Below are 13,174 nucleotides of genomic sequence, written 5' to 3'. Positions count from 1 at the left end.
CTGCTGATATTAGGAACAACATTTTCAACCGAAGGATAATATTTTCTAGATCTGTCATCCGTGAGTTCGTATCATTGACAAAGGGTAATCATGAAAAGTTCTCATGAATCATCCAAGGCCAGTCCGCGATGCTCCATAGATTAGTTACAGCACACGGGTCAGCAGTTGAAAATGGAGCGAGATCAAGACCAGCGGCAATCGCAAAGGGGAACTGAGAGCCCATTGTGTCTCCGAATACCAAACCAGCTGAGTTATAGTCATCCATATTGTCAGTTTCTATTCCAATGGTGGACTGGTCATTATTCAGATCATAACTCGACGGATGATGCGCCTGCTCTGACAAGGGCCGTTGCTCATGTGTTGAGGTAGAATGACTGGACGTTATCTCGGTGATGTTAAAAGTACTCCTTTTCGACGTCCAGGGCGAAGATAGGGGATCTGCTCGTGACGAGCCCTCATCCTGATCCATGCTACCATTCGGTTCTACGTCCACCCGACGCTCGCTTAAAGCTGACAACGTTGTCCGCTGTGTGCGTCTGGAAAAAGTCCTCGGTACCGGAGTCTGTTCCCGAGAATCAGAATCTAGGTTGATTCTCAACGCCGACTCCATGCCTCTGATTGCTTCGATACAAGTTTCCGGCCAGCTACTCTTGCGCAGGGAGAGATTTTCCAATATCGAGATGCCGAGTTTAGCATATTTTAGGGCGCTTATACTGGAAAACTCGCCCTCCGACGCTGCGTACATCAAGATAAGACAGGACATCCAGGTAGCCCAGGTAAATGAAGGCCATGACAATGGCGCTTGGCGTTTGCCACTATCTGCGCCATCTTGGTCACTTCGACCACTATTATGAGCCAACAAGTACGTCCTCAAAGCTGAAATCAGAGAGCGTGATGACTCAATGCAAGTCTGTAGGGCTGGTTTGTATTCCGGTGAGTGTCGTTCAGCCGCGAGTAATGGCCGATTCATTGATATGATGGACTCGTGCCTGAGCACCACAAGCAGCAGTCGGTGGTAAGGTTGCAGCGACGTTTCATACTGGGACGGACATTCGAGCTGCTCTTCCATGGGATAAATATCGTCATAGACCTCATTCCACCATTGCGCCAGTTCACCGTTGACATACGTGGCCGCGAGGGTGTTATTATGACTGTGCAGGATGGATTTGTTGCGAAGCTCCAGTATCAGACCCCTAAGTCTCGCAAACTTGGCGAGATGGGTAAGCAATCGCAAGTGGCTGTGAGGGCCCTTCGCCCGCGGCACCTTTCCGATTTCTCCATGCCTTTCATTGTCTGGATAGCAGACGTCGATGTCGTCATCCTGTATACTAGGCGGTGTTCCGAGAGCTTGGGACAAATATCTTTCCAGACAATAAATTGACCAGAAAAGACGACGGCGGATATCTGCATCTTCACGGCTGAAACACGAGAACCGTGCAGGACAGCGATGAAGACCTAGATGAAACGCAGTTCGACTAATCAGTCCCCCGACCCTGGAAGCTGTATTGAGACGTAATACAGACGTCAGTACTAGCTGGACGCTGAATACTGCCTGCAACAATGGAAGCGTGGAGGGCTCCAGGAGCAAAGCATGGATGCTTTCCATCGCCTCTTGCACGGTTCGATACACCAGTACAGAAGGAATCGGGTCCGCTGTCATACCAGAGTTCTGCACCTGGCGGTTATCAACCACCGATATAGAAAGTATAGAGCGTAATATTGCTAGATTAATACGGTCCAGCGACCCGATTCCGCTCTCCCCGACCCTTTCCATGGCTTTCAGCACGGTCGGTGCATGTAGGAACGGGAAGATGGGATGCCAATACTCAAAGTAGCTCCGTGACCATCCCACGAGGCTCTCAAATGACACAGAATCAGGGGCTTGAAGAGATAACTCATGTTTCAGGCAGAGCTCATCCAACCCGTGAGACTTGCCAGGGCTTCTTTGTAACTGATCGTCTTCGCCAGGCACTAAGCTCTGGTTCCTGACTCGCGCTTCCTGTAAGACCGCCGAACGCTTTGCGAATGCGCTGTAGACTGTGCGGATAAAATGAATACCGCTGGAACTTCCCAGAAATGTTGCCGAATCATCCCGTTCTGTCTCTCTCATAATTCCAATCTCTCGAGGCGATGGCTGGCACGTGCTTGTCATCGAGATCCCTTTGCGCCTTTTGGCTGGCCGGCCCTCATGCTGCCATTGCAAGACGTCACACCCACCCAGACCAGTCGCAGATGAAGACGGTGTGGCCATATTGATCCGTATCCATGATCATAGCCTGACAATTGTTTGCCAGACATTTGCGAAGACACCCAACGCACCCCGAGCTTGTGGGGGTAGAGAGGGATGACTAATCGTATGGTTTGCGGGGATGTCACGTGGCTCACCGGAGCTTTTCAAGTCCGCCAGCCAACTCCTGTCAGTCTCGTGTGTCATTGTTGTATAACCGGATCTGTCGACGATCAAGTTGCCTTTGTTCAGTTGCCAAATGTCCCCAGGTAAAATTATTTTCGTGTTTCGTCAGTTGTTGGGATGCTCTTATACTGGCGGTATCCCGTTGATTGGTTCTTCTGCAGCCATTACGATATCGACAAGGATCTGCTAACAGCGAGAGATATACAGAGGCTGAGTCAGTGAGTCCAATCTCCTGCGAGCTATGTAGACAAAGAAAATGCAAGGCGAGTCGATTCGTGGTCCCCGTGGCTTGACATGCAGCTAACGTACCGCCAGTGCGATCGCAATCTGTAAGAATAACCGTTCATCCTCATGCAGTGGTAAAAGCAACAGAAACTCAACGACTATTGTTAGTCCATTCTGCTCTCAGTGTTTAGCGGACCCATCAAAATGCAATTACCCGGAGAGTGGGAAGAGGTAGGTAATCTGCCATCTAGTCCAGAATACTATTCCTGATGGCTTTTGCAGGGGCCTACCATTAGGCTACATCAATCAACTAGAAATGCGACTTGCAGATACAGAGCTCGCCCTATATGAAGCGCTTGCAACTTTACGCTCAATGAACGCTTCATCACTCGTTCGAGCTTCATGGAAGGCAGACGTACACCCGAAACAGAAGGCTGCACGGATGGAAGAATGGGCACAACTTCCTTTGCGCGAGCCATCTGATTTGGAGCGCTGGTTGGACTCGAAGAGGGACAAATTCACCGTAACGAACGACGTTAGTGACGTACGGCAAACAATGCCTCTTGATGCATTTCGGTCCACAGATAGCGCAACACCGCGTCAGAATTCTCAGCCTTCGATTACGTCCGGAATGTTGATCGGAACGGGTTCACCGGACGGAGCTCGATCGGGACAAGTGGTAACATTGTCAAGCATACCAAATAATCCTCAGATGAGCGTAGACCAGGCTACTTTGCCCTCAACTCCTGGTAGGAACTCTTGGCGTGAGACATCGAGACACGGTCTGCCAGAACGGAATCCGGGGTCTTCGGGTGGAGTGATGATGGTAGAGGATAACCAATTGGGCAAGGCAGGACATTTATCAAAACGTCACCCGGCCATATACTTCTAGCTTAAGGCAACTTGAGCTGGTTGACTGGCTCCTGAATAGTTAATGTCATCCACGGCCGAAGGGCGAATCTTCGCCGCAAACACCAAATCATTTGACCTTTAAATCTTTTCCAACGCGCAATTTTCTTTACTTTCTATGGAGTTGGCTATTGCTACATGGAAATAGCAAAGTCAGGTTAGACTAAACGTTGCCCAGATACTTAGTGTCCTCAAGATATTCCTTTGCAAACAGCTTATCATGCTTATGTAGATTATTCTCAAATATAATAGAGGAGGTCTAACTTCTACAGTTTGCTTTGATATATAGTCTTCCTAAATCCAACTATAGTTAGATTACTTGACCTTTCTCCCAGTGTGTAATACTGGTTATCGTTTATCCACTATCTCAATAGTTAACTACCATTAGTTTCATAGATTACTTGTAATAGCGACTAGGTTATATGCTCCTGATTATATTTGCATTTGATCTGAGTCAGGCGAGTTTCGAACTAGTTGGCACCAAGCTGCTGCGATCTCAAGTCCAAATTTTGAATAACGGAACCTAACCGGATCCATTCCAAATTCGATCCAAGTTTAATCGCAAAAATCTTTGTCTAGGCCTATCTAAGCCTAGACGAGTCCCTACTAACTAACCATGGCTAGGTTCCGATTGGTTTTGGGGAGGGACTTTCTTAGCCTAGATGAAAATACTTAAAGATACTTCTAGGGTCCAAGCTAATAAATCAATCCAGTAGGCGCCGCCAGAATAACTCTTTTCACGCCCAAGGTGGTTATGAACGTTCAAAGTGTCGAAAAATCCTTTGATCTCAGAAATCTTCCTGCCATCCCCAAAGTGTAGCAAATAGGCAAATTCATCAGACATGAATAAAGGGTTCTCCTAAGAAATGCTGATTAGCCATTAGAGAAGATTGCCTGTCCTAGTCGTCACTATTGGCTGAATGACCTCGATACATGGGCCGGATATGAAAGATTCTATTAAGTTATGCCTCCTGTAATCGATGGTCTAGACCCGAACAAACACGACCCTGCCTGAACGAGCTCGCCGCTGCTGTCTAGTATATCCGAAGGAAGAACAAGACATGCTAAAATAGGAATACCTCGACCTGCAAGAGAAGTTAGTATGATAGTATCAAAGACGCCACGGGCTGAAATGCAACGGACTGGGCTGCACTGAATAACCATCAAGAGATTATAGAGCTGCTTCAGTCAGCTGAGAGAAGACACCAGCTATAATTAACACTATCGACCATGGCTGGACACCCGATAAGGGGCCTGGATTTTTTGAATAGAGCATTTTTGCTTTTGGGGTAAGAATGTTTGATCGTCATTTGTATCGGCACAGGGTTTCTTCTAGTTGTTTGCCTATATGTTGAGTCAAACAAGCATTCGCCTTACCAATTGTGTCTGGACAGTCTGGTCAGCGAAGCTCCAAAGCCTCACTGTAAGAGCTCCCTAATGAGTCAAAGAGAGCGACAAGACAATGCTTTCTGAATGGAAGATATTAAATTACTTGCTACGATGTAGGAAAATAAATCACCTTCACATATGACATGGTCCTCGAAAAGTCAGGCATAAGGATTACTACCTGAATAGGTTACAGTTGGCACCACCCTTCAGAGGAATCTATTCTACTAGTAGATAGTCTAATTAATGAATGACAGTCACACTGGTGGTAGAAAACCTTCAAAGATAGTGATGATTTGCAGTGAAAAGTCGCACTTCAGCCATACTCACCGCTCGGCCGTGGAAAACCAGTTAGTTACTCAAATAGGATTAGTCATGATCTTTTGCCTGTCAGTCTGCACACTAACTAATAGGATCCTGACCTCTTAGGTTAAAGGCCAAGTCGCCAATGCAGGTGCCGAAATAAAGGCGTGCGGGGTCAACCTGTAAATTGTAATTCACGGCCCCTTTGTGACAGGAGAGGCACCAGGGGAAGTATTTATGCCCAGGGCCAGTATCTAGGTGCTTTCACTCTCGCACTAAGTTTCCGCTCCCATGCGGAGTTCCACTCTAGCCGATGCTAAACCGATGGCCGTCGGACCATACTCACCAAATGCCTGTGCGCTCTGCCGCAGTCAGAAGAGAAGATGCGATAAGACGCTACCGTCCTGCAGTCGATGCATCAAGTCTGAGTTCTCCGCATCTTCCCTTTGCCTTTCTGTTACTGACACCCAAAAAAGATCAAAGCTATCGTGCGACTATGCGTGGAATGCGACACGAACTGAGGGGCTTCCCCGAGTGTCGCTGTCTGATTTCCTCCTCTTCCATGTGCCGGTCACTCAGGATCAATTGTGGCTCCCCGGCAGCTTTCAGGCCTTACAGCCCCATTGGGACAATATCAGTTTCCGACGCGTAGATATTGACAACTACTTTGTCGGTCTGGCCATGGCAACGCTGACGGAGCAGTGTGTTTCCGTGGAGAGAATGCTCGAGGAGTACTTTTGCAATATCCATCCGTGGTTCTCTGTAATCATAGAGCCAGGTTTTCGAAAACGGCTGTCTAACCTGCATCGCGAGCCTTGCGCAGAGACTGCAATGCTCCTTTTAGCTGTATCCCTGGTTACTGGCTCACATGATCGATCGAGCAACGATTCTCACCGGACCAGGATCTACCAGATTGGCAAATACCTCTTCTCCTTTCTGCAGCTCCAAAGGGAACCTTCATTGGAGATGGTGCAGAGTGGGTTGTTGCTGGTATTGTACGAGCTGCGAGCTTCCCGTCTCAACGAGGCCTCTGTGAGCGTTGGGAACTGCGCGAGGCTGGGATACACTCTCCGCTTGAATATTGATCATACCCAACAGGGGGGAAACTGGCCGTGGATCGAATCCGAGGAACGACGCAGAGTATGGTGCGGACTATACATGTTAGACAGGTAGGCCACCGACTCTTCGACGCCATGATGACCACTTTAATGAGATGCATCAGGATCATTTGCCAGGTAGCCACCGAGTTTCGGGCGCCTCACGCAGTAGAAGAGCCTGATGCCAGTTATCGGCTACCGATAGACGACATCTTCTGTTATAATCCGAAAACACCCGTCCCAGGCAATTCTTATCCGTCTCTATCGACGCCGGTTGAGATTCCCTTGTGCTATTTTGCCCGTGAGATCCAGGCATCCCGCATCCTTGGACAAGTTCAGATGCTTAGACGGTTAAGTGACGCCGTTTGGTCGTATGAACAATTTGCAGTTGTCGACCGCAAACTGATGCGATTTATGAAGATCCTATTTGAGCAGACGCCCGGCAGTTGGGCCGTTCTGTGTGGAGCAAACGCAATCTGTTTAGCGTGCGTTCTCTCGTACGCTTCGACGATGTCTGGTCACTGAATTATACTAGGTCCGCAATAAGTCTTCATCAAGACCGTCTATTACGAGCGGCTCGTGGCGCGATCTCTCCCACTGATCTGGACACCTCAATCCTTGCGATCACGGCGTATATTAAGATGGTCAGAGATATTTGCGCCAAATTTGACGCCCTTGAGCCTAGGAGGAAGATACCTTGCGTACCCCTCCCAGCTGTGATGTGCATCGGAGAAGCTGTTCTCGCAATCAGATATCTCAAACAGTCGTATGGGCTAGCATATCAGTTCGATGAAGAGCCTTTCCAACGCGTCCTTACATATGCTACAAGAACATGGAATCTTGCTGGTATGTTTGATCTCCTCTGCCAAAGAAGTATCCGAAGGACGGCTGATCCTTGATTCTGAAGACGAGTATCTCCGACGGGCAGCAGACGTAAATCGGTTGCAATAATCTCTTCAGATATATGGCTATGTAATAAAAAGTTTCTCATCAAGGTTATCCACTTTCCAAATAGGTTAGGGGGATCCGTACTAATCAAATCTCCAACCCAACCCACCGGGGGTTCCATGCGCCCAGGTTTGCAAACTTCAGGGTCAGTTAGTTGCTCTACTAGATTCAACCACCTACTAGCTCAAAGCATTACTGAGTTTAGAGGGCTGAGCATAATAGGGGCCATAGACCGTTAGAAATATCTTAGCTCTGCATGCCTCTCAAAGTATCCTTGGTTTCCTTTAGGCTTAACAGACACGACAAATGAACTGAGGGAAAGTGTACAGCTGAAAAGGCGCGCACACAAAGAAGTCGCTAAAGAATTGTGGCAAGGAATGGTACTGCAGGCAAAGATTCGCTCCTTCAGGCCAAGCGATTATCCTGCAATGGTGGGGAGAATGAAGGGCAAGATCAAGCGACGTAGAATGTTGGGAGTTGCTCAAAGAAGGAAGCTTCACCAGGCAGTAGCACAGGCGTCTCAACGTGAGTGTAGAAGGACCGAATGCGTCTCTGGTGAGGGTAGGGGAGAGCGCAGTCTAGGAAGCATTTCTGTTCAAGGTATATTGGTGTCTCAGAAGTTCTGCCGTTAGCCAGACTGCCTCAATGATCTTCTAAATATATCTGCCTCGGTTAGATAGCCTCGCACCTTTTTCTTTCAGTTAGTTGAATAGTTATGAATCCATGCAACTTCATCTTTCACCCACGATATGGTCGATGAAACCTAGAGGACCTCTATATAAGAGCCTTTTAATCTGGAGAGAGTTACGGAAAGCTAAAATTAGTGCAATATTGACTTTACATAGCATTGAATTAACTCACGTGGACGCATGTATAAAGGCATCCAGATAGTAATATCGGCGGATCTACAGAGTAGAATCTCTCAGATACTGGCAAGAGAATAACCTTCTGATCATGAACAGGAAGGTCAGAGGGGGTTTCCCAAATGGATAGTATATCCAAGTAACGGGCCGTTGACCGTGGCCGTTTCGGTTAAAAGCAATAGTGGGGAACTAGCCCACTTTTACCTGCCAACTGGACCTGTAACATTAGATGCTAAGACCGTTAATAGCTTCGGTTTATTTCCTGCACTCCACCATTCCCCGCGGGGCTGACTACTGTTGAGATATATTAGGTAGAGATACTTCCGACAGGAAGTATCGCTTTAGACATTGCATGTCCAGTATTTTCTCGCTTGATCACCTGAAAAGAATACAATGGCGCAGAAATCGACCACTGCCAACGGTAAGCATACATTGATCGAGGCTGTCCATGCATTAGCAGATCTCTTAGGATTCTATTCGTACTCTTAGTAACATGTGGATGACAGCCATTGTCGTCGAAGGCAAAACCTTCGCCCTTAATGGCTACAATGTTTCCTACCGGTTCCACGTTGACGAGAGCACCGGTGACTTGCGCTCCGATCACTTCGGCGGCAGCGTCAGTGGACCTATTCCCGATGATTCAGCTCCCATAATGAATGGGTGGACCGGTATGCCTGACCGCGTTCGCCGCGAGTTCCCGGACCAAGGCCGGGGAGATTTTCGAATCCCTGCCATTCGCATCCGCCAGTCGCAGGGACATACTGTTTCAGCTTTTCGGTATGATTCGCATACCGTGTTGAAGGGCAAGCCTGCGCTGGCTGGCTTGCCAGCAACGTTTGGCACAGAGGAGGATGTCTCGACGCTGGTGGTGCATTTGTATGACCAACATAGCGAGGTGGCGGCGGATCTAATGTACTCCATATTCCCAAAGCACGATGCCATTGTCCGGAGTGTGCGCATCACGAACAAGGGGGAGGGCACAATCTCAATTGAGGCGCTGTCTAGTATGAGTGTGGATTTACCATGCGAGGACTTTGATATGATTGGCCTCAGAGGGGACTGGGCAAGAGAAGCGCATCGGCGGAGGCGCAAGGTGGACTATGGAATACAGGGGTAAGCCATCAATACAGTCGACAGGACGAGACTTTTCACTGAGCTCGACAGATTTGGGAGTACAACAGGCTTCTCGTCCCACTTGCACAACCCCTTCGTCGCCCTGGCGCATCGCTCTACTACCGAGTCCCACGGTGAGGCATGGGGATTCTCACTGGTCTACACCGGCTCCTTTGCTGCCAATATTGAAAAAGGCTCGCAGGGATTGACACGTGTATCCATGGGTTTCCATCCAAACCAGCTATCCTGGCCCTTGGCTCCGGGGGAAATCTTCACGTCTCCCGAGTGCGTATCGGTATATTCAAAAGACGGTCTAGGAGGCATGTCGCGCTCTCTGCATCGCCTGTACCGCAATCACCTGATGAAAAGCAAGTTTGCTGCGGACAACCGACCCGTCTTACTGAACAGCTGGGAGGGGTTGTATTTCGACATCAACGAGGAGAACATGCACCGCATGGCACAGGAATCCGCTGCTTTGGGTGTAAAGCTCTTCGTCATGGACGACGGGTGGTTTGGCGACAAATACCCTCGCGTCTCCGACTCAGCGGGTCTAGGCGACTGGGTTCCCAACCCAACCCGATTTCCTAATGGGCTCGCGCCGCTCGTGAAAGCCATTACCTCCTTGAAGGTCGCCAAGTCGCCAGAAAACCTTCGCTTTGGTATCTGGGTTGAGCCGGAGATGGTAAACCCACAGTCAAGCCTATACCACGAACACCCGGACTGGGTCCTCCACGCAGGCTCATACCCACGCACCGAACAACGCAACCAGCTCGTCCTGAATCTCGCGCTACCCGAAGTACAAGAGTTTATCATCGACGCCATCACCAACATCCTCAACAGCGCAGACATCAGCTATGTAAAATGGGACCACAACCGTGCTATCAACGAGACGCCCTCCCCCGCCGCAACTCACGCATACATGCTTGGAATGTACCGCGTCTTCGACACCCTCACCTCTCGCTTCCCCGATATCCTCTGGGAAGGATGCGCCTCCGGCGGTGGACGCTTTGACCCTGGAGTCCTACAGTACTTCCCCCAGATCTGGACATCAGATGACACCGACGCCGTGGAACGCATCTTCATCCAGATGGGTACGTCACTCGTCTACCCCGCCAGCGCAATGGGCGCGCATATCTCCGCGGTGCCGAACCACCAAACAGGGCGAACGGTGCCGCTTACCTTCCGCGCGCACGTTGCAATGATGGGCGGATCGTTCGGGCTTGAGCTCGATCCACTGAAGATGTGTCCTGAGGAGAAAGCTGTGGTTCCCGAGCTGATCGCGTTGGCGGAGAAGGTCAACCCGATCGTGCTGAAAGGCGATATGTGGAGGCTTAGTCTGCCCGAGGAGTCGAATTGGCCTGCTGTGTTGTTTGTCTCGGAAGATGGAGTCAAAGCTATCCTGTTCCTCTTCCAGCTGAGCCCGAATGTTAATCATACCATACCCAGGGTGAGATTGCAGGGGCTGGACAGGCAGGCGATGTACAGCGTTGACGAGCAGGGGCCGTATTCGGGTGATATGCTGATGAACCTTGGATTGCAGTATTCATTTAGCACTGATTACGCTAGCAAAGTGGTGTTTTTGGAAAGGGTCGATGTGATGTGATGTGATTATTGCCGCCAATGATCGGTTGGAGTTTTGATGCCGCAGAATGCTACTATATCCAGCCAGTATAAACTGAGATTTACAGGCTCTCCATTCAACGAAAGCCAGCTATGAAGGGCAGCTGCAGCGACCACGGATTTGATCGTCCTTTGACATCAATCAAGTTACGTATCGAGTATACCAGAAATCAGGACTTTAAATGGTTCGTTTACTCGCATGGACAGAAAACACTCGGACAAAATCATAATTACGTTCAGATATCTGTTTCTCGTAGAATAGATACCAGCGCCCAAGGCGTGTTCGTCCGGCCCGTCGTGTGCTGGTGCCGATTATGAACAGTGGCTGCTGAGACAGTACATTGCGAATAATGAGTAGGTGCTCCTATCCTTTCCTGAAGCAGTGCTGATGGGCGTACACAATAGGGTGCAACGGCCCAAGGATCAGAACTCGACTCACAGCCCTCTTCCTTCGGTTCAGAAGGTCCCGTACAGAGTGAGGTTATGATGTCTTTAACTTGATGATGCACAAGCGTAGGCTATTGCACGTGTCGTGCTCTAGTGGTGTGTGTAATTGTCACTGCTGAGGATAATTTTATTTAATATATAGTAATAGTAGTTATTCAAAAGCACTTCAATATTTGACAAATCATGCCATGATTGTCGCTTTTATACTTATTTACTATACATATATTCTAAGTTGTAGCTTAGTGGGCCGGGTATGTTGCCTAATTGCCAGACTTGTAGAGGATATATACGGCGCCGTTGGGACACTGATGAGCCTTCCAGTTGTTTTGCCGTTTCATAGAGGCCCTCCTCGAAGCACTATTTTAGTCCATGGTGGCTATCCATTAAAGAATTTAATCTATGATAGTATCTCTATGTTGTTTACTGCCATTGTGCCTCAGGCAGCAACACCCGATTCTTGACTGGATAAGCATCAGGAAAGAATCAAAGTCTACTGGGTTTCGTATAACACAAGATAAACGCGTTTTACTGATGGACTCAAGTCCAGATAACGACGCACATGATGGTTCAGGTCAGAAAGTCCAGCTAAAAATGTAACGCCTCCAGCGTCATGGCTCCACATCGGAACCCCACGTTTTAGAGACGCGTCGAGATTGCTGTTTTCATCCACTGGCATTCCATCCAGGTCACCCCAATCTCCCCTGTATACAATTGTCAGAATGACATTTCGACATCGCGATACGCAGTCGATTCCACACGAGACAGACTGGTTACTGCACCCTGGGAACAACACCCCTTCACCGACAAAGTCGCGTGCACGCCGGTTTGCCGCCCACCTCACCACGGAAATCAACCCTCACTATGGAGATATCTTACTCATATTCTGCTATATCATTACTGGACTACTCGATAGCTCTGCCGTGTTCATTTGGGGCTCTTTCGTGAGCATGCAGACCGGCAACACCGTGTACCTAGGCCTTGGCCTGATCGGCATAGACGACACCACCCGCTGGATCAAAGCCGGCGTCTCCATTTTCAGTTTCTGCTTCGGTTCCCTCTGCTTCGCTGCCTTCCACCGGCGGTTTCCATCGCGACAGCGCTGGGTGCTTTGCGCGTCGTTCGCCATCCAGATGCTCTGTGTAGCAGTAGCTGCGACAATCGTGACCTTGCACTTTCCTTCCAGACAGTCGGACCTCAGCTGGAAAGCACTGGTGCCACAGGTTCTGGTCGCGTTTCAGAGTAGCGGACAGGCCGTGACAAGCCGCGTCTTGCAGTTTAATGGGTTGACCAGTGTGGTGTTGACCAGTGTCTACTGTGACTTTTTCTCCAGTCCCAGGTTTCCGTCGCTTTCTGCGGTGGAGGACAGGAGGCGCCTGGGCGCGATTGGTTGTTTACTCCTTGGAACGGTTCTTGGAGGGCTGTGGGCGAGAAGTTCGGCGGGATTAATGGGGGCTTTGTGGATGGCAGTTTTGTGTAAAGGGATGATTACTGGTGCCTGGCTGGGATGGAAGGGGCAGCAGAGCGATGATTGAGATCATTTTATAAAGTTTATTTCGCGTCCTTACATACTCTGTAGACATAGCCCTGTCACAGAGGAATCATCAGGTGACTGCCAGATCTTATGTATCAACTCCCTATACCGATTACTATTCGGGACGAGATATGAGGCTGTGCACCCGGTGAAACCAGCTAGCCTGGCTTCTATACCGGTTAGACATCCTGTCACATTCTGCTTTCCCTCGCCTGACTGGCAGAGGCTGTGTATGACCCACCCCTTTCGATATTTGGTCCGATAAATCCCAGGCCCAAGATGAATACTGAGTTGACTGCGCCTCATGTACATGATTCAT

At 49.2% G+C, this 13,174-nt stretch overlaps 4 protein-coding genes across 4 annotated transcripts; 3 read left to right on the top strand and 1 right to left on the bottom strand.

Moving 5' to 3' along the window:
• Window positions 1–88: 88 nt before the first annotated feature.
• Window positions 89–2,290, bottom strand: AFUA_8G01150 (CeGAL family transcription factor; the record flags this gene model as incomplete). Its single annotated transcript, XM_741998.2, has 1 exon — window positions 89–2,290. The coding sequence occupies exon 1, from the start codon at window positions 2,249–2,251 to the stop codon at window positions 89–91; it is 2,163 nt and encodes a 720-aa protein (XP_747091.1). The 5' UTR covers window positions 2,252–2,290.
• A 3,119-nt stretch (window positions 2,291–5,409) lies between these two features.
• Window positions 5,410–7,513, top strand: AFUA_8G01140 (uncharacterized protein). Its single transcript, XM_077805258.1, has 5 exons — window positions 5,410–5,658; window positions 5,713–6,405; window positions 6,459–6,818; window positions 6,869–7,179; window positions 7,241–7,513. The coding sequence occupies exons 1-5, from the start codon at window positions 5,528–5,530 to the stop codon at window positions 7,282–7,284; spliced, it is 1,539 nt and encodes a 512-aa protein (XP_077661386.1). The 5' UTR covers window positions 5,410–5,527; the 3' UTR covers window positions 7,285–7,513.
• A 994-nt stretch (window positions 7,514–8,507) lies between these two features.
• On the top strand, window positions 8,508–11,051 carry AFUA_8G01130 (alpha-galactosidase). The gene is made up of 3 exons (XM_742000.3): window positions 8,508–8,565; window positions 8,651–9,257; window positions 9,309–11,051. The coding sequence occupies exons 1-3, from the start codon at window positions 8,538–8,540 to the stop codon at window positions 10,858–10,860; spliced, it is 2,187 nt and encodes a 728-aa protein (XP_747093.2). The 5' UTR covers window positions 8,508–8,537; the 3' UTR covers window positions 10,861–11,051.
• Window positions 11,052–11,826: 775 nt separating this feature from the next.
• Window positions 11,827–12,989, top strand: AFUA_8G01120 (YoaK family protein). Its single transcript, XM_742001.2, has one exon. The coding sequence runs from the start codon at window positions 12,044–12,046 to the stop codon at window positions 12,854–12,856; it is 813 nt and encodes a 270-aa protein (XP_747094.1). The 5' UTR covers window positions 11,827–12,043; the 3' UTR covers window positions 12,857–12,989.
• Window positions 12,990–13,174: the final 185 nt, after the last annotated feature.

Source organism: Aspergillus fumigatus, chromosome 8 (genome assembly GCF_000002655.1).
Source record: "Aspergillus fumigatus Af293 chromosome 8, whole genome shotgun sequence".
Lineage (NCBI taxonomy): Eukaryota > Fungi > Ascomycota > Eurotiomycetes > Eurotiales > Aspergillaceae > Aspergillus > Aspergillus fumigatus.
The sequence above is the reverse complement of the archived record's forward strand: the minus strand, read 5'-3'. Positions and strand labels throughout refer to the sequence as shown.

Bases quoted from the DNA above. Each gene is read 5' to 3' on its own strand.
- AFUA_8G01140 (XM_077805258.1), top strand. From the start codon at position 5,528: ATGCGGAGTTCCACTCTAGCCGATGCTAAACCGATGGCCGTCGGACCA. The intron at 5,659-5,712 runs GTCTGAGTTCTC...CACCCAAAAAAG, and splicing joins TCCTGCAGTCGATGCATCAA to ATCAAAGCTATCGTGCGACT. The intron at 6,406-6,458 runs GTAGGCCACCGA...GAGATGCATCAG, and splicing joins GGACTATACATGTTAGACAG to GATCATTTGCCAGGTAGCCA.
- AFUA_8G01130 (XM_742000.3), top strand. From the start codon at position 8,538: ATGGCGCAGAAATCGACCACTGCCAACG. The intron at 8,566-8,650 runs GTAAGCATACAT...TGTGGATGACAG, and splicing joins GAAATCGACCACTGCCAACG to CCATTGTCGTCGAAGGCAAA. The intron at 9,258-9,308 runs GTAAGCCATCAA...TGAGCTCGACAG, and splicing joins GTGGACTATGGAATACAGGG to ATTTGGGAGTACAACAGGCT.
- AFUA_8G01120 (XM_742001.2), top strand. From the start codon at position 12,044: ATGACATTTCGACATCGCGATACGCAGTCGATTCCACACGAGACAGAC.